The sequence below is a fragment of the Aythya marila genome (assembly GCF_965140915.1).
Source record: "Aythya marila genome assembly, chromosome: 7".
NCBI lineage: Eukaryota > Metazoa > Chordata > Aves > Anseriformes > Anatidae > Aythya > Aythya marila.
This window is the reverse complement of record NC_139048.1, coordinates 8,090,101-8,117,941: the sequence shown is the minus strand read 5'-3', so window position 1 is coordinate 8,117,941 and position 27,841 is coordinate 8,090,101. Positions and strand designations below refer to the sequence as shown.

The 27,841-nt window shown below is 33.0% G+C and overlaps 1 protein-coding gene across 5 annotated transcripts in view; it reads left to right on the top strand.

The window, feature by feature from the left end:
- ATRNL1 (attractin like 1) overlaps positions 1-27,841 on the top strand; it is a 490,952-nt gene that overhangs the window by 129,281 nt on the left and 333,830 nt on the right. For all 5 annotated transcript variants that reach the window (XR_014317912.1, XM_082764804.1, XM_082764803.1 and 2 more), the window contains exons 19-20: positions 4,014-4,151; positions 24,114-24,207. Coding sequence is in view for 4 of the 5 variants with exons in the window: in XM_082764804.1 (XP_082620930.1) it covers positions 4,014-4,151; positions 24,114-24,207 (232 nt within the window). In the remaining variant the exon portion in view is untranslated. The remainder of the gene's footprint in view (positions 1-4,013; positions 4,152-24,113; positions 24,208-27,841) is intronic.

The window sequence follows — 27,841 nt, the reverse complement described above, 5'->3', positions numbered from 1 at the left end:
TTTCCAGCAAGCATTCCTACTGCTGGTAAATATTGAAGCTGGAGCTTTTTTAAGATCAAAACTTTTTTATTCACAGCCAAGGATGCATACAAGTTCCACTTCAGTATAAAAAACAAAATAACCACAACAATGAATCACACACTAAAACACACACACACACAAAACACAACTATTACTTCTATGAGTTTGTAAGAGGCAAATCCTTCCAAAGGCATAGAATTAAAATTTCCAGCTGATGTGAAATTTCATTTTGATATAGGCTGTCGGTTTTGTTTCCATTTTCTTACAACATTAACTATAATAGATTTAACAAACATAATTTATTCTTAGCCCAGCAATCTGGAAATGTTCAGTTGATGTACTTGAAATATAATAAAATCGATACTAAATCTGTATAAAATTACTGAGCAGTTTGTAGTTTGGAAAATAAAAATAAATAGGTTATAACATTTACTTTGAAGATAATTCTGCAACATTGATGAGCAATTGGCTAAACCATTCATGTTTTTATATAAATGATGTATATGCATGTTTATATATAAATAATATATATTTATATGTGTGGGGAAAGTAAGGACATATATGTCCTGTATAAATATTTAATCTCCATGCTTTTTATAGTGTCTCAGGGCAACTATTAGTGTTTAAAACTGGTATTCAGAAGTTCGTTTTTTTTTTTTTTTTTTCCTGGTCATTTTGAAATCAATAGTCCTCAAAGCAGCTGTCATAGTATTTCTTTTGATATGATTACTTTTTTTTTTTTTTTTTTTTTTTTTTCCTCTAGAAAAGTAAAGGAAAATGAATAACGTTGGGAGTTTTCATGAGAATAGCAGCTTAGGAAGGACGTGAACTTGTCCAAGTTTTTCTTTAACAACTACAATTCTCCTCTGAAAAGCAGTCTCAGTATTGTAAATTGTTTCTTCTTAGTTTGCTAGTTGAAGTATCTTAACACCAGATCCAGATTGTGATGCAGTGTTTTTTTTTTTTTTTTTTTTTTTTAATGTATTTTCCTATTAGGAAATGTTTTTTAAACTATAATTATCAATGGTTGTCAGCATCACCAACCATTTCAACACAGAGATCATAAACAAATTGGACATGAAATTGCTTATCTCAAGGGAACTGCACTGAATATTCAGCTAAATCACATCTGTATGCATGAAAAACTTACCCTCTTGCTGTCATTGATGTATGTTAAAATTACTTAAGCAAAAAATGTGTGTTTAAAAGTTAACCCTGTAATTTTACAACAGTCGGTTTTGCAACAGTCATTTTGCAGCATCTCATTTTATTTATTATTTTACTTTTTAAATACTGTGCCATCAGTGTGATTGCCATCTTGTCTGCATCACAGAAAGTTGTGCAATTCATTTGACTTTTTGCCTTCCTTGATAATATGATAAAGGAAAAAATACAGTATTATTTTAAAATGGTGTATCATGTAAATTATAAACTGTATTGGTCCTTGTTGTATATAACTTATACGGTATACATTTTCAATTTCATTTAAACTCTGCTCCGTTTTCTTGTGCCTTAAGAAAATGCATGGCTTTCCTGCTCGTATATTATGCTCTTAATATTATGACTTGCAGTAAAATGAAATTCACCGTCAAAAATGTGATTAATAAAGATTACTTTTATATATCCTTTAAATAACACAAAAAAATGCATATATACAAAGGTAGTCATTAGAGTAGAAATAAAATAGAAAAAATAGAATTACAAATCAATGTCTGACTACTTAAATATCAGAACTGAACATTATCCTGATGTTATGATACTTTCTTAATTAGGTAATCTTCTTTTACTCTAATTACACTGATTTTATGCAAAGAATATCTGTTCTCTGAGTAAAATAAGGATTTTGCAGTTAACTTTTACTTCTGTGCATCTCTGCTGCTCATCTTCAGGACCTGTTGCATATGCAAAATTTGGGTAGCATGTAATGATATGATGAACTGGATTTTCTTTTTGATCACATTACTCACTTTTAATGTGATATTGCTCCAGAATCTGATAGACTCTGTCATTATGCATGTAGTATTTGAAGGCAATAAATCAGTTTGTGCAAAAGAGCTGGAAAAACAAACAAAACCCTGGTGTTCATTCTAACCTGAAAAAGTATACTATTATCCCATTTTTTAAATTCATATTCTTAAATACATTGCACAAGGTTCAAGTCAACAAGTTCATAGTTTAAAGGGTTCAAGTCAAAGTTACTGTATGCCTGCGACAGTTACACCAATAATGGGATCCTCTTATCTAAATTATATTACTTTCATCAAGTTTAGATCCCACAAAATGGTATAGATTTGATTTGGAAAACAAACAAACCAAAAAACAAACAACAACAACAACAACCACAAAAAATAATTCCCCCAAACCAAACACAAAACACCACTAACTAACAAGAAACAAGTGTCCTATTTATTTTATTTTAAACTGTGATCAAAGATCACATTTAAAATCTAAAAATCTACATTTAATGTAGAAGACATTAAGAAGACTCATGCAAAATTGAGCTGTTCATGGTATTTTCTTGTAGCTTTTTCTGAGAAAGGTATTAAAGGGTGTAGAAACTATGCCTGGAGGAAAACACCAGAAAATTGTCTAAAAAGCAAGCATTCTTAGGAATAAGAAAGAACAAGAAAAATTGTATTTTTAAAGAGATTTAGCCCAAACCGTAAAACAAAACAAAAGAAGCAAACAACAACAAAACAAATGCCCACCCCCTTGAAAACAACAAAACCAACTTATTTTCCAGTAGACCAGAAATGTTGGATTTTAGTCTACACGATCTTATAGATACATAAGAAGAGATTCTAAATTTAAGTTTAACAATTTCTGAGCCAAGCCTGACAAGGATTGTAAATATATTAAGTTGTAAAATTCTAAACCAGCTCCAAAAACTTATAAGTCATGCTGTGAGAACCACTTTTATTTCTAACCAAGGCACCACTAAATGTGACTTTCAGATTAAAAATCCAAATTACAAAAAAGAGTAAACAGAATGATCATACCTGCCCTCTGCAGAGTCTTACACACCCTTCACCAGTAGGGATTGACAGGCTTGACATAATCTGACACTTGACAAACTGCTGTAATTGACAGATTGCTAATCTGCTGAGCACTGTGAGCTCTGAGGTCCTGCAGTACAGAGAGGTTGTCTTGGAAAAACTCCTGCTCCTTCAGCCAAGGCCTGGCAGCAGGATCAATCGTTCTGGCAGAGTTTGCATCATGGTTTGCTGCAGTAGTGATCGGTGTGATCAGTGCTTTCTGAGAGTTTGTGGAGCACTGGACCAAGAGAAAAGATGTGATGTTACAAGATCAGTGATTTCCAGAAAATCACTTTTGACAGAAAGCTTAATTATGTCTTTAGGGTCAGACATAAACTGTGTCAATGGGAGTCCAGTTTCTTCTACTTTCACCAAAGTCAATCTACTAGACTGCCTAGAGACTGCAAATATTCGATGTGTTTCTGATGTCTTAAAAGCCCCTTATTGTACCAAAGCTAATGAGAGGAACAGAACTGTTACAAATAGAATGATCCTTGGTTAATTTTTTTGTGTATCCCCTCTCCTCAGTACATTCATGTGCGAGTTGTGATTTTCTTCTTTGCATTAACATTTCAGGTTCTTCACAAAAGCTTGTGTGTAGGTAGGGGTTTTCATTTGGTCTCAGTTAGTGGCTTACTGCCTCTTAACAGATTTCTTAAGTGGTTAGGCAGCATTTTAAAGCTATGTGGGGTGGATTCAGCCACCCACAATAGACTTTCTCACAACCCTTGAGCTCACAAGTCACCATGTTATCAACTTTTGTGGTCTTCAGTGAATTTGTCTTGTCATAATGCTATTTTGAAGAAACTTTGTGTCAAACTATAAATATTTATATGCTAGTGATCAGTCAGCTTTAAACTCCTCAGAATTACATTCTTTTGCATTTTTGTAATAACACAAGAATGATTTTATTCCAAAGAGCAATCTAGTAATGATTTTTTAAATGTTATATTCTAGCTTGCCAGTGTAATGGCCACAGCACCTGCATCAACAGTAATGTTTGCGATCAATGTAAAAACTTAACAACAGGAAAACAATGTGAAACATGCATGCCAGGATATTATGGGGATCCCACTAATGGAGGACAATGTACAGGTAAGTTGGTTTGCTGGCAGAAAAAAAGGAAAAAAAAAAAGAAAAAACAATTTATGTAATGTGGAATTCACTTTTTCACTTTTCTTTAAAGGTTAAATGTTGGTTTGATACCAGATATGTTGATAAGATAAATTAATAATTTAAAATCCAGGTTTATATTTTTAAAAGAAACTTTGCATTCAGAATCCTCAGTTTGCAGTTCAATTTGCATGCTCTACAAACAAGACAGTAATTTAAAGATGCTCTCTTAGGCAAAAGAGGAACAAGAAACTGTCATGTGGGCAACACCTTAAATTATGGTACTTCAGAGGGGTATCATTTATTTGCATGTAAACAGTCCTCATAAAAATAAGAATGTACAAGTGAAAATCGTTATCTACAGTAATACATGGTAGCATTCATTTAAATCAATGTATGATGTTAATGGAAAAATAATGAATTCAAGAGACCATCAAGTCTTATTCATGCACAGTTTGAACAGCATGGTATACTGGGGATTGTATGTTACTCTAACCTTTTAAATCTATTTGGTTTTAAAATCACAACATTGGAGGATTCTCCTTGAAGTGAAAGAATGAAATCCCATAATCGAGATAATTTTTGTATATTGCTGTTGGGCTGCTTTTTTACTTGCATGGTTGATTTTAAAGTTGACAGTAACTCCTTCACTAATAGCTAAATGGGGGTATGGGAATATTTTTAATATGAAAACCTAATAAGGTAGTTGAGATTTAATCTAGTAGGTAGCTAGACAATTTTCTCCTGTGACTTTTTCTTCTCTGATATTGAAGTTTATTTAACTGGACCTTTATTTCTTAAGGAATATTTATTCATTTAAAGGGTTCACTTGTTCCTCAGCACTTTAACATGCAGTAGTCAATGCATGAAGCTGCACATCTGGTAAACTCAAGCACGGTATTTTAAAAGTGTGTTCAAGGGGATGGAAAGATTAATGTCTATCCCTATTGGCAGTTGCACATTTTGGTGGTGCTTTATGAAGCTTTAAATAATTCTTAATAGTTCTCTTATTTCCTGAAGTTGACAAAATGTTCTTTTGCTGTCTATAGTACCTTTATGGCAAAATGACTTATTACTATAGCTTTTATTCTTCAGGGATACATTACCTATCTAACCAAATAAGCATTCCATCACCTTTACTGAATTATGTGTAGTGCAATAATGGCTAAAATCAATTTTTAAGACCAGTAAAATCATAAATTTTACAACTTGTTTTTTCAGCCCTAGGTAAGAGTTCATATTTTTATTGGTAGACATGATTTTAACAGGAGTCACTTAGATTAAATTATGCTTTAAAAATAAATATGATAATTATTTTGAGTCTTTAGCTGCATTGGTATTATTTATCAGCATTATATTTTGAAGTATAAAGCCCATAAAACTGTTTAAATCTTTATACCATTTTGATGAATCCTGTCATTATGAACTTAGATGTTCTTCAGTACCATGACTTTTGTCTCTGTGATAGTGGTGCCTAAATTGCAAGCCTGGGATTTCTGCAGAAAAAATATTAGTGATCCATAGGGAGCAATCAAAACAGTTTTACTTGAATTTGAGGATTTTGGAACCAATTGTCTCTTCATACTCTCTTATTCTGCCACTTTTCACTGCTGCTGCCTGCTAAGTTTCTGGTTGGACCTTTCCAACATTTCTTTTCTACTAAGTCTCATCCTTCAACAAAGAAGGGTTGAGACTTCCTGAGCATGTGGTGCATTTTTCCCTATGTGGAGCTACTGAGATATTTCTTTGAGGATCCAGATTGGAAACTTTTAAAAGGAATGACATGATAATGACTATAACTCTTAAAGAACATTGTGATATTATAATATTCTTCATATAAATAACTGCTACAGTTACAAGGGTGTGACTTGGTTATGAATTGAAGAGCAGTTGAGGCTGAGAGAATAGGTTGTACTCAGTGTCTGTAGCTGAGAGATAAAGCGGTGTATGCTGGGAGAAAAACTAAAAAACTTTCACAACATACTTGTGTATGTCAAAATATTTTTCTTCCTGAAATGACAAAAATACTCATGTATTCCGTAAATTCTTCTGTTGTACTGATAGGTAAAATTGGACTTCCCTACTTTGACTATCTAAACTATAGATTTAGAAGGTTTTCAAGAAAAGCTTGCTATTATTTTATAGGGTGGAATAGTCTTTGTTGCTCCTTGCATCTCTTATCTTAAAGGAGTGACAAGGAGATACATAAGAAATTTTTAAGTCCCTGAAAAACATTTTTTCCCCTCAGCTATTCCAGTTCGTTCTTAACCCCTTTTTGTTTATTTTTTCTAGGAAGTCTAGAACATTTAAAAAAAAAAAATTTCCTCATGTACCATTTGAGGTACAATTTCGGAAGCATAAATATTAAAATTCAGTAATACAAAATTAATTGTTAAATATTGATGGATTTTGAAAATAAAACAGCTCTAAACGTAGATGGAACAGATGTTATCTTGCTTTTAGTGATTTGTCTCAGTGTTGTATTTTCTTCAAGCTCTGGTTCTTTTGTACTCTATATCTGGGAAATGTGCAACAGTTTTATATAAATTTTAGAAAAAATAAAGTAAGATGTGTACTACCAACTACAGCATAAAGTAACAGGAGAAAACAGTATGGGAGATTACTTGGAACAAATTTGTGTTGTCTTGACAAAAATTATTAGCATTATTTTCAAACTTATTAATCATCTACTTAGTTGACAATGTTAAAAAAAAAAATTACTCTAGCTGCTTATCATCTTGTCATTTTCTTTATGCAAGGTATTTTTCAAATTAGTCTTTAAATGTATGAGATGCCAGGAGAGAATTCTTTACAGTAACATATGGCACACACTGTGAATATATAATACGTTTAATAATAAGATAACTTAAGCTCTTTGCTGTATTGCCATTTTTTCATAAAGTGATAACATCCCAAACAATGTTCAGTTTTCCCATAATTGAACTGCTATTGCTGTTGCTTTTGCAGTAGGAGTAAAGCTGTGAGTACCAGCACATTGGGAACATTGTGTTTTAACTCCCACTGTTCTCTCTCTGATCAGCCTTAAAAACTATGGAGTTTAAAACGTTAAAAAAAGTTTTGTAAAAGCCCCCTATCAGATACTCTGTAAGAGTGAAGTTTTTAAAGCAAGTCTGTAACATTACAGGATTAACTCCTCCTCTTCTGTCATACAGTTGACATTTTTAACATTAAAGGCAACAGCTTCCACCCACATTTGATTTGTAATCATTGTTTGAAAATTTGAACTTAATTGTTTCCAGGAAACATTTATATATTTATTTAACCGGATCTCCAGATTATTAGTAAAACTAAGCACACTTCTGGTGAACGTGCACTGGGTCACGTCAAGTCAGTAGTATCCCCTGGAGGCAGGTAAGAGGTCTGGGTGCCTTTTGTGTTCCTCCAGTACCTGGAGTGTGAAGGGCAGAAGAAACGTCAGCTTATCTGCTGTTCTGAAGCGTGTCTCTGAGAGAGCAACTTGTATGTTGTCTGCTTCTTTTGCACATTGTGTAAGTCAGTGCTTCCCACCTATATTTATTTATGCTCATGTTTAGCTATGATTATATGTGTATATATATACATATATATATGTACATGTATATAAACCCTGGATTTTTTCCACATAAACTTAGGCATCTATTCATTAGATATATCACTTTCATTAGACATTAGACATATCACTTTCACTTATCTCAGGAGGTTTAAAAAAGACAAAGATAGGCATCATTAAAAGACTAAGATCTTAGACTCAGTTCCTAGCTTTAACGCACCTTGAGCTAAGTGAACTTGACCCAGACAGTAAAATTGTTCTCTCGATATAATTTCTGTTTACTTTTATTTCTGTTGTTTAAATGAAGTAAAAATAAATCTTATCCATTACTTGTTGATACCTAAGCTTTATCTGCAGTAACAGAAGGGAAATCCGTGGTGTTCAAATCCTGCTGATCAATGAATATGATTATTCTGCTGAGTAACTGACATCTGTGTTTTATATGTTTGTTTATTTTGAGAGAAGAGTCTGAGGAATGGCAGATGTCTTGACTTCTGGTGTCTATGGAAGTGATAAAGATGGCAACTAATTGAAAATTGTCCCCTTGGTTTTTAGGTTCTACCTAACTGTGAAAGATGGCCAGATTTGCAGATTGCTTTTCCTCTGGCACTGTCTAACAGCAAATAGCACCTGTTCAGCTACAGCAGCCTTTGTAACACTTGCATTTTCTTCATGATAGTCCATGCAAGAACTGCAAATGAAAAACCCAGGGTCATATTTGTCCTGAAAATCAGGGGATTCAGAATTTTACCTCCTTAGACAGCATATACTGAACCTTCAATAGTCAGCAGGCTAAACTGTATGCTCCTTGGGGAATTTAGGGGTCAAACTCAAGAGTGAATTCCACTCCCAAAGCTGTGAGCCCGATGCCTTAGAACTGAAATCTCATTTTGTAGCTTGCCCTTGAAACTTTCTCAGCCTCTGATATCCATCACTGGTATCGCTCCCAACATCTGTTAACAGTGGTTCTCAACAAGGAACCGTTATATAGACTGTCATTTTGATGAAAATATGTGGGAATTATTATAAACTGAGATAACCAAAGAAACGTAAGATACACAAACTCAATAAAATACATTTTAAAGAAAGAGAATTATTTCATACAACCGCTACAAAATTAGATGCCTGTAGTTGAAACAAAATTACTAAAATAGAGCTAGTTTAACTACTATGCACATATCCTTGTTTATTTCATTTGTGTTAACCTTCTGCTGTGACAACAAATTGGCAACATGTCCTGAAGCATGTTTTTTTTTTTTTTTTTTTTTTTTTTTTTTAATTTAACCTGTGGTTGGTTTTAATAACACAAAAGCTGCTTTCTTAGCTGTTAATTCAAAGACATTCATCCCATTGAGCCTGGCAATCACGTAAAAGTGATTTACCTGACTACAATCACGTATTGTAGTCAGGTAAATTAAAATCAAGGTGGAGTTTTGTTATAGGTGGCATGTAGATTATTGCTAAAGGACTTCAAGAAAAATGTAAAAAAAAAATAAAATAAATTGTCCATTTTTACAGTGTTTTCTCTCTTGTATCTAAATTTACAAAATGAGGAAAGTGTGGTGTATTCAGCTGCACAAGTCCAGTTAGTATGAGTAGGGGTCTTGTAGTTTGTGACTGAGTTTAAGCTGTCTTCTATCACTGATGTTAATGATGCTTTTCACAGAGGAAAATACCATACAGAAGTAGTAGAAGATTCATTGTTATTTTCTCTTCAAAATGTTTGTTCCAGTTTCATAGTGACTCTGTTTGGGCCACAAAGCCTAGAGTTTAGATACTTTTGTCCAGTGTTGTCCATAACGAGGAAGGAAACTCCATCAGTATGTAGAGTTTGGTCTATTAGAATTTGTTAGAACTGTGGTTGGGATATTCAGTGTATAACTCCATATCAGAAAAGAGAAAAGCTTGTGAATTCTACTAATGTTGAAGAAAGCTATAAATGTGGTCTTCTATCTTCTACCACAGAATCCTGTTTTCAAAAATCTTCTACTCCAAACTCACATTCAAAGAACTTGGGTCTTATGTAAGACAGGACTAAGAATGAGGACAAAATGCTCTTAACTTTTATGTTTAGTAAAAACAAATACAGAAAGCATAAATGAACACAATATCCTTGACTAGCCATAAAACCAGCATTTTCTTCTGTATCTTCCTGAAGTAAAATTAGAAGTGAATGTATTTTGATGGGAGATTTTGATGTCTTTGGAACTAGTGGCACAGCAACATGGAATACAGAATTTTTATACATTTTTTTTTCTATTTAGCAATTTTAATGTCTAATGTATAGACAACTACATTTATGGAATTCACTGATGTTTTAAAGATTGTGGCTTTTGGCATTAAATGGTACAAATTGTAGAGGAAACTTTGTACTGGGTGAAATTTTATGTTCTTGAAGCCTTCTTTTCATAGTGACTGGGTCTGTGTATTAAAAATTAATAGCATCTTTGAGTGTAGGCTCTTTGTGTTTATTCATATAAATAACAGGTATTCAGTTGATTGGAGGCTTATGATTCAGATGCCTATGTAAATTAAGTCACTATATAAAAAATGTGGGAACCAGTCAAAAAAGAGTATGATTGATAAAGCCAGGCTGAGTTCAGCACTGGAATATGGACCAAGTTTTAAAAAATACCCAGTTCCACTCTTTGTTTTGTACCTTGATTTCTAAGAAGCAGTGGGTCACAAGTTCACAGAAAAAAAAAAAAAGTGATAAGCTGGAAATTAAAATTTTTCAGAAAAAGAGAAGCTCACACATGCTGCTAAATTCCAACAGAAATCATGTTCTTGTTTGTCTGATGTAGGCAAAATAAATGAAGGATTGGACAAACAAGAGGGCTGTCAAGAAATACCATTTTACTTTAGGGGTTTTAATTTTAATTTTCTTGAAGTTTTCAGTGGAGATAACGCGATGCCAATTACCTATTTTATACAATACCGTATTGTGGAATAAACACAGTATTAACTTAAATACTGTAATTTGCTTTTTTAGCAAATATACCTACTAAATTTTTAGTAGGTAAAAGGCTTAACTATCAAAGATAATAAAAACAGATCATAGTATAATAAAGCATTCAAAAGAAGCTCAATATTTTGGTTTTTGTAGAGAGACAGAACAAGTACTTTTTTTTTTTTTTAAAGACATTTTCCCCAAAAGGTGATTTGAAAATTTGTTCTGTTCATGTAGTGAATACTGTTTATTGATCAGTATTATGCAAGCGAGTCTGAATGCTGAGTGAATAAGATGCCTGTACTTTGTTTTATCTATGAATTTAAATTGAATTAACTCCAAACATATTCCAAATAAGTCCTGCACTACTAAAGCAGAAGAAAATCAGATTGTCATAATAAAAAGTTAATTGAGGAATTGAGAAATAAACCTCTTCAATAAATTTATTTTCCATTTTTCTTTGGCTGTGCAGCAAAATGTGCTAAGCAAAATTTTCAAAATGCTGTTAGTCATTGAATATACTTACCATTTTCTTTTTGCTTTGTTGTAGATTAGAACTGTATTATAAAGTATGATTTCTAACATAATTAATGGTAAATTAAAAGCAAAAATTCAGCTAAAAATAGGAAGCTTTTTATAGAATACATTTGTATTCCGTAACCTACTTATGCTCAAAATAATCCTAGGTTTAAGGACCTGGAGTTACACTTCAAGGAAAATGCCTTCTATCTCTAAACCTTTTATCAAACACTGAAATTCCACTTTTTGTTTGTTTGTTTTCAGCTAATACTCAACTGTTTAAATTTGATTTTCCTTACTAGATCAGCATACGTGTGTTCAGTGGAGTGGTCCAGTTTTAGGAACAGTTTATGATTGCTGTTGGAAAAGTGTGTGCTTGCACAGAACTGCTAGCTGACAGCGTAGTGGGTTGACCCTGGCCAGCAGCTAAGCATCACCCATATCTTAAGTATCTTAAATAGTAATAAAAAGTGTAGTAATAACTTATGCTATATATATCTATTTAAGTAGCAGACATTTTGTTCCTATACAGTAATTTAGCATGAGAATTCAAGCTAATTAATGAAGACTTAGCACTTTTATAGATATCATAGAGTTATGGCAGTTTGATTTACATTACATCACTTTATCTCTGTGTAAATCTGACTGTTTCTCAAATATTAGCAGTAATTCTATTGCTTTCATTGATGAAACCCTATTACTTTCATCAAGTCCTGCATGCTATTGTGTAGCCTAGTTTCTGGCAATGATGGATGAGTTGCCATGCATTCTTATTTTTGTATTTTTCAGTTTTACCTGGTACAGATTTATTTTCATGGGTAAGGAGTATTCATGAATCGTATTTTGTGTGTGCTCTTTTAGCTGTGTGAAAAACGTAAAGTGTACAGTCATTGGCTTCCAAAAGATGTTCACAGTGGAGCTAGGCAATTTTCAGCTGTCCAGAAATGTAATGATTTTGTTTGTTAGGTCCTGCCTCTTTTGTGTATTTCAGAATGAAATAAATGTGCATCACTTAAGAAGACATGTTTACCTTGTGTTGAAAGAAATTTCAATAGTTCACATAGGTACTGTGTGTAGGCTAAAAAGATGCTAGCATCTGATTAAGCGTTGACAGTTCTAAGTTTAAGATGACATTTTCTGAATTGCCTTTACTTTATACTCAAATAAACATTTGACTACACCCAGAGTCTTGTTCCAAATGTAATAGAAGTAAAGAAATAAGAAAAAGTAGGCATTTTATTTGTTTGTCATTTCTCAATCTACCATTCTAGATTTTTCTAGATGCTGAGAAGGTCATGTTACTCTTGTTACTGTAACCACTCGCAGCTTCTGTATTATTCTCATAGTTCTAAATGCAGAGACTGCAGATCCAACTGATTTGCAGTCAGAGTTTCCAGCATCTCTTTATAATCCTTCCGCAGGAAAATCCTTGAAATATGTCTCTTGACAGCTGGCAAGCCTGACAGGTGACATGCAGCGTGGTATTTTCCATACTGCAATTTTACAGCATAAAATAAATAATTTTCTTATTTATTTATTTATTATCTGGTTATACACCTATCAGTAAAAATTAGAGATGCTACATCAATCAGAGGTATGACAGACAATCCCAGTGTAACAGGAAGCCATGGAGTACTGATTTGAATCCTTAGACCACCAGCAACACGAAAGAAGAGTAAAGAAGTTGTCATTTTGCACTGAAATGGTCATCCCTGTCCGTAAGACACTGGGAAACCTCCTACAGGCTGTTGAGAAAATAGCTTTTAAGGCATCACACAAATAATTTTCCAACTGTTAGAATGAGGATTCTCTTGAAAAAAAATAATTTGTAATGACATTTCTGTTTGATTGCAGTTGATTCTGCCTTCATTTTCTGAGTGGTAAATGCAATACATTACAATGCAAGACCACATTAGTTATTTAAGTGAAGAAAAAACTTCACCCACAGTTGAATGCATTAAAAATCAGTAGTGTTTTGTACCTCCTAATGGCTAATACAGAGAAATGATTTGCTGACTTCTTTACATTTTGTGCCGTTTTTGTCTGATAAATTGTGCAAGACATTTCTCTTCTTTGGGCTTTTATCCTGAATGACCAAATACACACAAATAGTTGCAATCACCAGTTGTTGATTTTAGTTGTTTTTCTCTTTGCATTGGAATAATTTTTTGACATTTAAAGCCACTATGAATAGTTACTGAGTGGTTTAAATTGTTTTGCTTTTTATACTGCCTTATAATAATCTTTGATTTTTTTTTCTGTTATAATTTAGGATGTTATGTATTCTCTTTAGATAGAGGGGAACAAATACCAGTCTTTTAGCCAAAAACTTCCTTTCATCAAATTTTCAAAATTGGCAATAGAGAAGCAGCTCTCTTTTTCAAGAAAATTTAAAAATAAAATATACTATGCCTTTCATGTCTGAAAAAGTCTGCTTAAACACATCTCATAGAGGACGTGCAACAATGAAGATATACAAACTGATCAGTTTGTGGTTTTCCTTAACAAAACTACAACAACAAAATCAAATAAAGCTCTGGTGTTTTAGTTTTTGAAAAATAAAAGTTTGTCTGTCACATCTGAAATTTCTTATTTTTCAGCAATTCTAACTTTATCTTTTGTTTTCTGTGAAAAAACTCTTCAAAAACAAGAAAACAAAAGTAATTCAAGGAATAACATTTTTAACCTAACAGGTGTTTGAAAGAAACATCTCTCTAAATGTTTATGTGCTTGAAGAACTGGTACTACATATCAGATACAGAGTTTAATTTTTGGCCTGAACTAACTAAACTCACAACTGAATCACCTGTAAAATTCAGTGTAAAAGCTATTTATAAATAAATATTTTATTTTAAAAATAAATATTTTAATATTTAAATTATAAATATAAAAATATAAATATTTTAATATTAATATTTTAATAAATATTTTATTTAAAAATGAAATGATTAAGTAGCAAGAATGAAAAGGAAAGTGATATTTAGGAAATACTGTCCATGGATATTATTCCTGAATGATCCCAAGAACAAGCTATAAAAAAATCTGTACTCTCATCCCAAGTATATATTTATTTGGTATTGGCATGAAAGGGTCAAGTGCAGCAAAATTCTCATTACTTTCTTAAGATTCTGTTCAGCTCATAATGAGAAAAAAAGATCATGTGTTTCAGTATTAATCTTCTGGGTTCTGTTTTCATTATCTACTTGAATAAAACAAGTTATGGTTTTCGTTGCTGATGACTAAAGACAGCAACATGTCTTGAGGGTTATGAGGGGTATATCAATGATTGCTTGAGAGGTATTTATTACAAACATTAAAAATAAAAAAGCAGTTCAATTTTCAGGATACATGCTTTAAACAGAAGAAATAATGAAATACAGATATTGCAGAGCTATGTTGCTCAAATGTAAAAATGGATTAGGAATAAATGCAAACCTTTACATGGAGAAGCTTTCTATGAGATTTTGTTGGTGTAACCATAATATGTTTTAGTTTCTGGAACAGAAAATCATCCTGTTTCTTGTTTCTCAGATAAAGCATTTAGCACAGTATCCTTTATTTTAATTTTTATTTTATTTATAAATATGTTGCTTTTAGAATATATGTATCAGTTCAAAAAGCTAAGGAAATTTCACTTTTGCTTTTTAATTGTTTAACTGCATTTTTTTTTTTTTTTTCAGCAAAAAGAATAATCATTTTACTAGTAATCAAATGATCTTGGTAGGCTTAGGTCACAGTCAGGTGAAACTGGCTGTGTTTTGCTGTGACTGTAAATACCAGGAAAGAAGTTAAAATCACATTCAGGTTTGGGTGAATTGCTCTTTTTGAATGGGAACATGAGCATTCCCATATCCAGTGGGTTATCCTTTCAAAGATATCCCATTGGTATTTGCCCATCAAAGAAGAGCAGGATGCAATGCAACTGAGAGAACAGATTTGTTGCATATTGAAAAAATTACCATATTGTAGTGAGCAGCTAATGTTACTAAAATGGCTGCCCACGTGATTGAGAATATTTTCCTTTTCCAGAACAAATTTTTATGCAATATTGATATGGAAAAACAATGATCAATTTTTAATGAATATGGGGAAAAGCTGACCCTGCTTTAGGTGATTGTGCATGTGTATTATATATGTGGTGATGGTGGTTGCAGAATTTGTGCATATCCTACCTATATAATTCTTAAAGCTATGTCTATTCCTTCTATCTTTTCTCTCTGGCAAGTATATAACAACTATACCATAATATTGCATGAATATACATAAATAAGGTTTTTGTTTATTGTGTGCCCTTACTGGTCTATAAAAATAAAATGCTGTGAGGCAAATGAAAGAGAAAACTCAAGATAAGGCATAAAAAATAGAATAAAATTAGTTATATGTGATAATTAGTCTAATATGACTGGCTTATCTTGAAGGTTAATCATGCCACTATGAAATAATAGTTGCGTTTGACCTGTGTGTGCCTTTTGGAGTGTTTACTATTACTTTCTAATAACAGCTTTCTTTCAACACTTACTTTTATTGCTCAGTACTTCACTCAAGTTCTTTAGCTTTATTTTAATGCTACTCAATTAGTAAGATTGCATAAGCATTGCTGAGCACATCTGTTTGGTTTTATAGCATCTATCTTAAAGATTGGATGGATGTGTTTCTTATAAAGTAATTATTGAACGCTAACAGGGTATCAGGGGCTTCTAGCTGAATATACACTTCTAGAAAAAAAAAAAAAAAAAAAAAAAAAAAAAGGATGACCGGGCAGTTTTGTTATGCTAGTAATGTAAAAACAAACAAACAAACAAAAAACAAAAACAAACAAAAAAACTGGCTCAGAAGGGCAGTTCTCATGTCAGTAGACTAATGGATTACATAAGTGAACGTTTACAGTGAAACTGAGTATGACAATGTTGTATCTAGTATGTTTAAACTTGCAATTTCATACTTAGTCTTGCTGCATGAGAAAGCCCGGACATCCTTTTTTGATACACCTTATGCCTTGCACATTAGCAAAATTAACAAAATATACACCTGAATATTTAATAGCATTATCATAGCTTTCCTTTAAAAAAAAACCTCATAACAACAACAACAAAGCCAGCAAGGTGTCTTAAAGGAATTTTTAGCTACTGGTTTAATAATCTTTGAAGTAAACAAACATATTAAGTTAAAGTACCATTAGTAGTGAGCTCTGTTTCAGAGAGAACTCACTCTTGCAGCTTTATGTTAGAGATGGGGGCTAAGCAATAAATGTTTTTAAACTCAATTGTCTAAAATGCGTACTTCGTGGAAATGGTGATGGGTATTCTTTAGTTGTCAGCATCAGCAAGAATGTTTATATGCTGAGCTAGCAACTCAGAATCAATTGTGCCGTGGATTTATTATTTAATAAATTCTATAAGGTTGCGATGTTACAGCATGGATTTACTCTACTGGATTATATTGTTTTCACAGAGTCTTTCTGTTTAATTAGAATCACCATATTGTACAGAACAGTAGGGTGAACTGCTATTTGCCTAAAACTAGAATAGTACTTGCTGAGGTGGTTTTTAGTGGTTGTTGCTGGTTTTAAAGCTCTAATGTGACTTCTGTTAATATTTAAAAATAAGATGACAAAAATAGGTTACATTTGTATGTTTTAAGCATATTCATAGGTTATGTATCTTCAATATTTAATGATTTCTTAAAATGGTAGCATGGCAGCTAAGTATTTAAAACAATTGCTTAAAGAAAATCATGTATGCATAATCTTAGTTGGAAAGGAGTTGCAGGTTTTTTTTTTTTTCACTGAGACTTTGATTCGTAATAGTAGCTGTATCATTTGATATGTACTTATTTTAAAGAAAATTTCATATTTTTTGAGTTATACAAGTTCTACACCAAGGTGTTTAATGGTGGAGTAAATAATGATACATCAGATGCTACCAGTAATGTGGAAAAAGTCCTGAAGTTGAGCCCATTTCACTATTTCTGTCCAAAGAAGAAACATGGATGTACAGTAGTGCACAGTTGCACTTTTGCAACAGCCTTACAACAGAGTTATACTCATCTGTAGAGTGTAACATTTATGAAAAAGTATCTAACACCTCTGCTCAAGGAGGGTCAACTGGAGCCTTCTCTAGGCTCCTCCTGAGCCTTGTCTTCTCCAGGCTGAATCCCAGTTCTCTTAGCTCTCTTAATAAGAAAGATGCTTCAGCCCCTTTATTGCCTTTGTGGCCCTGTTGCCATCTTCTGGTTTTGTTTCATTCCTATGAAATTATATTCATGGACTCCAGAGCCACTCTATGAAACAAACAAAACCATTATAGCAGGGGGATGATTGGGAGATTTGTTACAAAAGTGCACCCTATAGCTACAGTAAAATAGTTGACAAGGGTGGCGTTAATGGGATGTTAAATCTTGCCAGTGTCGGGGATCATTTCCAGCACCTACAGAGGACTGAATTTCGAAGGTATACCTTGAACATAAAGTTGATGAGAACTCATTCTTAAAACTCACCCCAGAGGCAGTTTATATAATTTTGAATCACGTTTCTATTTCCTGTATTCATGTTTCTTAGTTGTGATAATGGTGAATAACTCAGTGGCTCCAAGATACTGCATCTAAAACTTAGAGTTATACTTTCAAGAATAATTCTTTAGCTGATATAATTAAAAAACAAACAAACAAAAAAATGATATAATTCATGTAAATTTTCAAAGTTGATTTAAAGAATGTACACACATTTGGGAAGGAATTTGCAACATAAATGAAATCTCCATCAGAATAGAACAATATATTTTGAATTAAATGTTGTGTCCATATTCTGTTCCTCATTTTTTTTTTTCTCACATGAAGTATTAGAATAGCGACCATTCTAATTTTGATGCTTTTTGGGGGGGAACATAAGCACCAGTAACAAATTTTTCTGAGTTTTCTGGATTATAATTTATTTTGGAAGGTGTAAAGTTGATGCTAATATTGCCTAATAGATCGTTCTAAAATCCAGCAGAAGCTGACATTTATTTTGAGTCTCAAGCTTAACCTTATAATTAAAACCTCTTAGCCCTTTGTGAATAATGAAATAGAGAATGACAGATGTACTTCTTTCCCATGAGAGAAGAAAGACACGGTATGCTATCAATCCCTGTTGTAAGCTAGAGGTGTGATTAATTATTTTACTTAAAATATATTACCCAGTCTTAACTCACTGTTATTATTTAAAATCAGTAGTGTATCGGTATGTAGATTTTTACTTTTATTTTAAACGAGCAGAAAATTCTGTATATTTCAGTTTTAACCATTTGCTTCTCAGATATTCATTTCTGGATTCTAAATACTGAATATGACTTGAATTAGGAGGAAATAGGGAATGTGAACAACAGTTAACACCGTTAGAATGTTACCTTATATTAAACTTGCTGTAAAGCTGAAGCAGGATTTCAGGCTATTCTCTGCAATGATTACTCTCAGGATAGATTTGAGAGAGAATTAAGATCATTGTGACTTTCTGAAAATGTTTGAGTATGCTGATCCTGTGAATGCTGGAATATGTAGGTACAGCAGTAGAGTCTGATGTACCCTGCAGATAGACCCGTCTCTTCTGTAGCGTCTTGTTCCATGGTTCACCTACTGGAACACATCAAAAGTTATAATGGCAATGACACAACAAACAGTTTTCTGTGTTGATGGTGTGCTTTTCTTCTTTTTTTTTTGAGGATAGGACCAAAATTTGTCTCCATATATATATATATATATATATATATATATATATATATATGTATATGTATATATATATATATATATAAAATAAAGAAAAAAAAAATCAGTCTTAGAATGCTTTTTCCGGCTCTGGAATAATAAGTGATGTTATCTTTCTGTTTGTTTCCACTCTCCCAAACATTTTTTAGAGATGCGGTATGAGTTTTCAAATGCTTTAGCATGTGCCTTGCTTTGACTCCCAGTAGACAAGTTTCCATTGGCTTCAGCAAGACCAGACTTAGACCACAGCTGATGGTTTGAAAAACCTTTTTTCTGTTTGTCTTGGTTAGGAAGCAAAAAAAAAAAATAAATTCTCAGAACAATTAACTTGGGCTCAATTACTTATAAGATGAGAGTAGTCTAGGAGTTAACCTTTGTATGATTTGTTAACCAGGATTTGCAATGGATAAGATTTTGGGAGGTTTTCTTCTTCCTTTTGGATCCTCATCTAGAAGCACAAAGATTATTTCTGTTTCTATGTAATTTCTACTAACCCAGCAGATCTGTTTGTCTATGTGTGCTTCATGTTCTAATTTTAAGTCAGTGTCCCAAATGAAATATTTCTTCTTAAGAATTTGATATTATTTAAAGCATAATCATGATAGAGAATGAATCAACTGAATGTCACTTGAGAGATGTGGCAAAGCAGATTCACACTGTGCCTAGTCCAGCATCTGTAAGAAATACAATGTTGTAGAACACTAAGACACAAAAATAGGAAATTTTCCTTGACAGTGTCTCAGATATGTTAATTGATGTGGCAGACAGACCCTGAAAATCAAAAGCAATAATGTGATCCTCCCACCACCTAACATTAAGTAGTGGGAGCCTGGGATTTTCAGTCAGAAATCTCTGCTTCTGTGCAATTCTACTCAGACTCTTAAACCTTTTATTAAATATAAATGAAAAAAAGAGGGAAATATTTGAAATGTAAAGTTTTAAGTAAAGCTTTCATTTTAACTCTTATTTCCTTTTCCTTTAGCTTTAGGGAGTTCTTACAAAGAAGAATCCTGATAAATATTTCTTTAAATCAATATTAAAGGTAACTGTCCTTTTTAGCAGAAAAAAAGCTACTTGATGCAAGCTTTAGCTGCAGCTGCTGCTGCTGGGATTTAAGCCTCATTCCTTGAAAACAAATGCATGGGGATTGAGAGAGGTGGGACCACATAAAAACAGAAAATGTAAATTTCATTTCTTGTGCTGAGTTCTACCAGCTGAGAATGCTTGCCTCATATGCTTTAAAACTGATTCTAAGGTTTGGCGTTTTTCTACTGGCATTAGACTGTGAAAGATATTGCTATAGCTACAGTTTTAACTATTGAGTTACAGTCCTATCAGAAGAGAAATGTTTTCACTTAGAAAGATTAAACAGAGGGGTTAAAAAACAAGAAGCAGAAGGCTTTGAGTTCCACATGCATTTTCACCAATTTCAGACTCTGTACAGCTATGAGCTGAATTGCTTGGCTGTGTGGTCTGGACTTTTCTTAAAAAACCAAACAAACAAACAAACAAAAAACAAAAAACAAAACAAAACAAAAAAACATTCATATATTTGTACATTGTAAACTTTTGTCTCACCCAACCAATACACAGGTATCTATACAGTACATAATGAAAAATCTTCTTGAGGTAGGATATGCCTCGTTGAGCTGATTTTCAAACATCCTTTCCTGATAAAACAATAACAGGAACACATTCTTGCCTGGATGTTTTCAGTACAGATGTGGAATCATGGGCAAGGATTTACTTAACGACTCAATATGTTTATGTATACCGGTGCTATCATTTTAGATTCTGTAGTTCTTGACCTCAGGATTGCCTTACTTTGAAATCAAATGTTGGCTTAGGTTGCAGTTTACTGATTAGTAGACATGGTTCATATTCAAAGTTCATAATTTTGTATTATTGGAAAGTAGGCCAGTGGAAAAAACCCGCAGTGTTGCACAAAGATAATGATATCTATTTTTTTTTTTTCCACTGAACATAGTGTAATATTGTGTTGCTTGTGCTGTTGTTTGTTTGATAGCATATATTTAGATTTACTTCAGTAACAACAGCTAAGGCTCATATGCATTTTGTTTTCTAAATTAATTCTCACATAGAGGTCCACAGATCAGTAGGAATCCAGTTTTCAATAAGACTTCCAAGCCTGAGATAAATTAAATTATGCATTAAACAGAAATTGTCCATATGACATTTTAAAAATAATGTAAAAGTGATTAACTCATGATGTCCTTTTTAAAGGTATTGTCCAGGGAACAGTTAAATTACTAGGAACTCGATTGATAAAAGTAATTGCTGTTCATCTTGTAATAGAAGAAAATTAGCTGCTGAGCTAATCTGAACTAGGCTTTTAATTGACAAGGAATCCAGAACACAAGGTTCTGAGTCTTCTTACTCCTCCTTTCTTCTCCTTTTCTATCCATACTAATATTAGCACCATATATGCTTCATATACGTGTCATGAGAATGTAGGTGATGTGGAGTGGCTGTGTTAGTGTTCTTGGGGAGAGAGACTGAGCTATGAAAGTACCCTTTATGAACATACCCTCTATTTGTATGTATTATTAATACACAGAAATCAAAATTTAGACATGACTCCATGGGAAAATAGGTCCGTCAGCTATTTATCTTTAATGGTTCTCAAGGATACTCTAGTGGTAGGGACAGAGTGCAGTGACCAAAGCACGATGCACTTTAAAATGGAAGGAGAAATCTGGCTGATTGGAGAGCAGTGTATCTGTTGGACTCCTGTGTGAGCAGGCACATAATACACTAAAGTGCACTATATAGATGCTGGTTTGATTTAGATGTCCATGGGGCTAAGTGGTACTGAAAAGTTTGCTTTATCAGTAATTTTGTGCACTGGGTAGGACGTCATGTCGAAGGAAATTATTTTGTTCTTTCAGAAAGTCTCATATGGCTATATCTGGTACGTTTGCAATATATACTTCCTTTTATGACTTTTTTTTTTTTTTTCATGATAATAACGATGCATAGTATCCAAAGGATTTTGTAATTTAATGTTTAAATACTTTTGCTAAATAAAAGCTACTCTAGTAAAGGAAGTTCCACTCCCACATTTGTGATCTACTTCCTATAAAGTTACAACTATAGAAGTAATAATTAACACTGGTTGGCAATAGCTTCTGTATTTGTCAACATATTGACAGCTTTTGGATTTTTTTTTTCTGCAATGCAGCCTTTCAGCTCCTTTAGTTTTTATGCTGTCTCATAATGCTGCTTCACTATTAACAGCAAATAACCAAAAGTAGAATGAGCTGTTAGGAATATATTCCTTTGCTTTTCATTGATAGCATAGCAAAGATTTTACGCAATTAAAATTAACTTTTGAGAACAGGCTGAAAGTGTCTAAATAGTCATTCCAAGAAAATGTAGAGAGGAAGACGCAAATGGATTTTGGAAAACATAACTGATTAAAGATGAGTAAAACTTCAGTGAACATCTGTCGTGAAGGGTCGAAATTGTACTTTGAGTGTACTTTCCTGTGAAGAAGCGGTGAGATGGGTTCAGATAATTTGATATGTCTCATATGCAGGATGTAAGAAGTGTTTTAAAACTCCTGTAATTTTTCTAGATTTACTGCATGTAAATGCAGTAAATCCAGAGGAGGAAAAAGGAGGAAAAGCAGCTCCAGAATGCTTCTCAAAAGGGAAGCCCTGGACAGTTTAAATCTCTAGTACATACCCTCTATTTGTATATACATACAAATAGAGGGTATGTTCATTTTAGCTACAGCTGGCTATTTAACAAGTTTGGAAAGTTGAACAAATCATACAATTCCTGGCACTGAAAAATTTTGTCAGTGATACCTTATGCATTATTGTGGTTCCAGTCTGGCTTGCCTTTTTTTCCTTTTTATTTTTAGGTTAGGGCAGAGAGATTATAATGTGTGTGGTATGGGATACTGCCACGGAATTATTCATAGTGTATTATCCTTTATCAGTAGAAAAGGAACAGTAAAACTCAATTCCTCAGAAAAAAATAAAAACTAGATTTCAATATTAAGATTAATAAGTGGAAAATAAACTTCTACTATATACAGGTTTCTACTTAGTATTATATCTACTCCCAAGCAGGAGCCCATGTATTAAATCTTTTATCTTAGTTGTAATGAAAACTTAAATGAAAGCATAATATGATCATCAATGTAGGTTCAGGTGCTTTGTATTAAAGAAAGACTTCAGCTGTAGTGTGATTAACAGCAGATCAATATTCCAGTATGAGGTGGGGACTTAATGACATATTTACCAGAGAGAGGTTATTAAGTTTTGTATGCATGGGTAGAAAAGAGGGACGACTGCCTAAACAAAGTAGGAATTCGTATAAACATAGGAAAGAAAAAAAAAAAAAAAGAGGAAAAAAAAAAAAAAGACTTGAGATGGGAATCCATTAGGCAACAAGAGTGGCAGTGGAGAGACCACTGTGGAGAGATTTACTTTAGCCACGGAGTTTAAAAAGAATTACTTGTGTGGAGTAAATGAATGACTTGAATGGAATAAAAGAATGACTTGAGTGGAGTAATGATGTCGATCCCCTCCAGTTCCCTTCCAAGCTTCAGGATTTTATTTTATGTCTTTAAATTCTAGAATACTCTTATTGTGAACCCATAGCTATTGTATTAACTATAGTTAATATACAACGTGTATTGATATAGCATTAACTCAGCCTTTGTTCAAATGGTTTCAAAGCATTCTTTCTGTTCTCTCTTGTCAAAATTAAGAGTTCCAGATACGTTAGACATTTTAGAAAGCATCTGCAATGATACTTTCTGTACGTTTGAAACTAATAGAATCTTGACATTGCTTTTGCCATTGGTCAGGATTTCATCCGAATAGAAAAGATGTGTTAATAACTTTTTATGTTGCTTTCCGTGTTGTCATACTAAAGCATGTTGAAATTTTAGACTGTAATGGCTCTTCTCAAACTGCTGTGCTTTATATTGTCAATAATCTGCGGTGGAGATCACCGCAGAGTTCTTTACAGAAAATAAATTAATGTGCTAGTACAATGTTCTTCAAAGAAGATTTCAATTGAAATAATGACATTTTTAAAAAATACAGCTTGTAGGAAATGTCTTAGGATATAGCATTAATATTCATGAAAAATCCTTTGGTTATAAAGTATAACATAGGTGGATAAATCCTTTTCTCTTTTGATTTTGTAGCTTGCACATGCAGTGGACATGCAAATATTTGTCACATGCAAACAGGAAAATGTTTCTGCACAACCAAGGGAATCAAAGGAGATCAGTGTCAACTGTGAGTACAATTGAATGTAGCCTGAAATTATTGTAAATCATGCCGAGTGTATAGTGTTTTTTTCTTTTTTGCTTTTGTTTTTGATTCTGGATTTTGTGATTTATCCGACAAAGTTTTAGTGATTAATCGAGTCTTTCCTGCATTTCTAACAGAAGTTCAGTATTATTTAGTGTTTTCTTAAAGAGTAACATCACAAATATCAGAAACAGTTTGCATATGCTACAGATTTAAAAAAACAAACAAACAAACAGAACAACAAACTTGTAAAAAGAAGTAGCTGCAGAACTACCTCTCATCGTAATCGTCTTTTTTTTTTTTTTTTTTTTTTTTTCTCCTAACTCGGTGGATTCTAAGTTAAAAATGTCTGCAAAATAGGTAATTATATTCAATATGTTTGTCACATATCTTCATCAGGATCTACGGTAATTAGATTTTTAGGATTTTGGAAATATGTTTAGGTAGGCAGTATTTTAGATAATTTTCCACATCATTAAATACAGAACATGGGATTGTATAGACTTGTCATAGAAAGTACAATTTTTTTTTCTGTACTGAAATAGCATATTGCCTTTGTTTAAAAGAGGAGTTTGCAAGCTGAAGAATAACTTTAAGCATAAAAAATAGGAGGACTAAGAACAAGGAACAACTGAAGTGAAGTAACTTATTAACAATCCCTAACTTTAACTATGAACAGCCTTCTATTTTTTTTTTTTTTTCAGTTCCTTCTGTCCTGTACATCCAATAACTATGATTTTTGTACCTTAAAGTTATAAACCTTTTAGGATTACAGTTATTTTAAACAGCATCTGTCCCCCAAATTGTCTCAGCAATTTTGGTTGGAACTGGGGAAAAAGGCTAATAAAGCTATTTCCTCTCCAGCAGGGAGAAGGGTGTATTCTAACTGACATGAGGCATATGAGACACTTTCACTGGATTTGCAGATTCATTCTTGATACACTTAATTAACTGGCTTGCATCCTAGCCTTAACACCTTGCTTGATAGTAGAGTAGAGTCAAGGAACAAAAATACCTGATGCAGAGGCTATGTGTTTATTCACAAGAACAAGCTGTGCTGACAGGTATACTCTTCAGGTCATACCTCTGGGACTTTGTGTCTAGCTAATTGGAGACTCAGGATGAGAAAGGAAACAAAGACAAAAGCTGAAGAGTTACATTTTCTTGAAACTCTGAGTTAAATCTTCACAGATAAGTTACTTCCCCCCCCCCCCCCCCCCCCCCCCCCCTTTTTGTGTCCAAACACTCAATCAGTTCTAGATGTTAATGATTATCAGTGTGCAGCATGGGAATGTTTTTGCCATTTCGCTTGTATACAAGAAATGAAAAAAAAATAATAATCTACTCCTGTATTCATCATAAGACTCAAACAACAGGAAGGAGTTGCTTTGCTCGTAATAATCGTTATTACCATTAAGCCTGAAGAACTTCTTGTAGATGTCTTTGTCTTGTGTCTGTCTAATCTGCAGCTCCTCTGATCTGATTGGAAACTTTTAGTTGAATACGCTTGGTTTCATTGCTCAGATATATTGGTGTACTGTCCTGAGTTTGTCTGCCATAAAATATTCTTATATTACATTTATTAAACAAGAAGAGAGGAGGTGGTTGTGGTGGTGGATTTTCCTGTTTTGGTCAAGAGTTACAGCAATTCCACAATATGGAAAAGAATTTTGAATTTTGACTTTTCCAGAGTAAACTTTAAACTGCAATTTCAGACTGAACGTCTCCAATTTTGTCTCACATAATACATTCTTCTTCCTAGTTTCCTACATAGATCAAATGCTTACCCAGGGTAAGCTGTGCTATTGAAGCTTTGGAATTCCAAATATTTTCTTTTGGATCAAATAAACTCTGTAATGAAGCTGTTTTCATATTGTTTTTGGCTGTGATCAAATTTCAGTTTGTGAGCTTCACATCCATTGGGTTCATAGACAAATATTAGCATAAACATTGAATTTCTTGGCTTAAATCCTTTCCTAATGCTGTTCTTTTAAAAAAAGAAAAGAAAAGAAAAAATATACAAAAACAAACTAAAAAGACTGTGAGGACTGTATACTTTATGACAGCACATGCAGAAAGAGACCAGCTCCTGTTATAGACACTGAATATATTACAACACTACCTAGGATAGTGTTTCAGTACTATAGAGTAACTGTTAAGACCACTGGATTTCCCCAAGGAAAGCTGGTAACCATAAATTTAGATTTTTAGTACATATCATCAAACAATACGCTTAGGCTTTTTCATTTTACTTGGTTTGAGAAAGTGTGAAACTATTCATATCTGAACGTTTCAGTCAAATGTTATTTTTGAATTATTTCCCTTAGAATATCAAAAGATGAGGAACATAAATAGGCCACTCCTGAACTGCTGAATCTGGTCCTATACTGCTATCTAATTTGTAAACATTGTATGAAGAATGTGAACTTAATCAAATTCATATTATACCTAAAAAAAATATAAAAACTATTTTCTCTGTGAAAATTATCCTTACATTCAACACCTGTTTTGAAAGCCCCATATTATATTGTCAGAGTACATGCGCTGGTTTTATCTGGAAGGTAAGAATGATTTTAAGTCTGCTCAATGCTTTACTCGTATTCATTACTTTATTATATTCTGCATAAATAATCTGGAAATTGATTCAAGTGAAGTGTGAATACTGTTCTCCATAGCTCTGTATAAAATGCTTTTTCGCCACTCATTAGATAGGCTGTTGTGCAATCTCAGCAGCAAACCTATAACCTTGTGATTTCTAAAATAAGGATTTCTGTGAAAATTTGAAACTCTAGCTGTTCGGTGTGAAAGTTAGATTTATATTCCTGTCAAGAACCCTATTGATTAGAAAGTCTTAGCTGCAGGGCTGTATGTTTTCTCCCTCTTTCCCTCCCTTTGTCTCTTCCTCCCTCCCTCTTGTGCTTTTATAGCTGCACTCATGTGCAGTACTCACCATGCCTTAGGGGCAGAGGTTTTGGGAAATCAAGGAGACCCTACAACATGCGTTTTTATCCAAGTGAGAGCTGCAGCAATCTGTAGAGAAAACAAGTAGTTTCTTGTCTTGGGACTGGCAAACTGTCTGCTCTCACTGACTGCCTATTATTATTATTATTATTATTATTATTACTATTACTACTATTATTTTTTGTTAGTATTTCTCCCCTCAACTCTCAACTTAAAAACAGTCTTAATGTTGCTTGTCTTCTTGGAGGCTCTTATATACACATACATATACACGTGTATGTGTGTATATATTACCCATCTCAAAGTTGTCTTAATCTCCGAAATGTGCTGTTGCATACCAAATAGCACAGTGGCATTTTAAATCAAAATTATTGGTCTAAAGCAGTTCATAGGATACACTTAAATTCTGTTTTACAATGTCTCTTTAATGGCATGTGATACATTTTTTTTTTTAAATATAAATATTTAAATTTCCTTTAAGTAGGTAATTTCAGTTGATGAAAAACTGTAGTGTTCTACTAATCAGGAGAACCTAACTTGAATGCTTTGATTATTTAATGTAACTAGATTATAAACCAACATAACATGATATGAAGAAAAAATTGTTTTCTTAATTTGAATAATGAACACACATTAATAACAAGAGGAAAATGATATT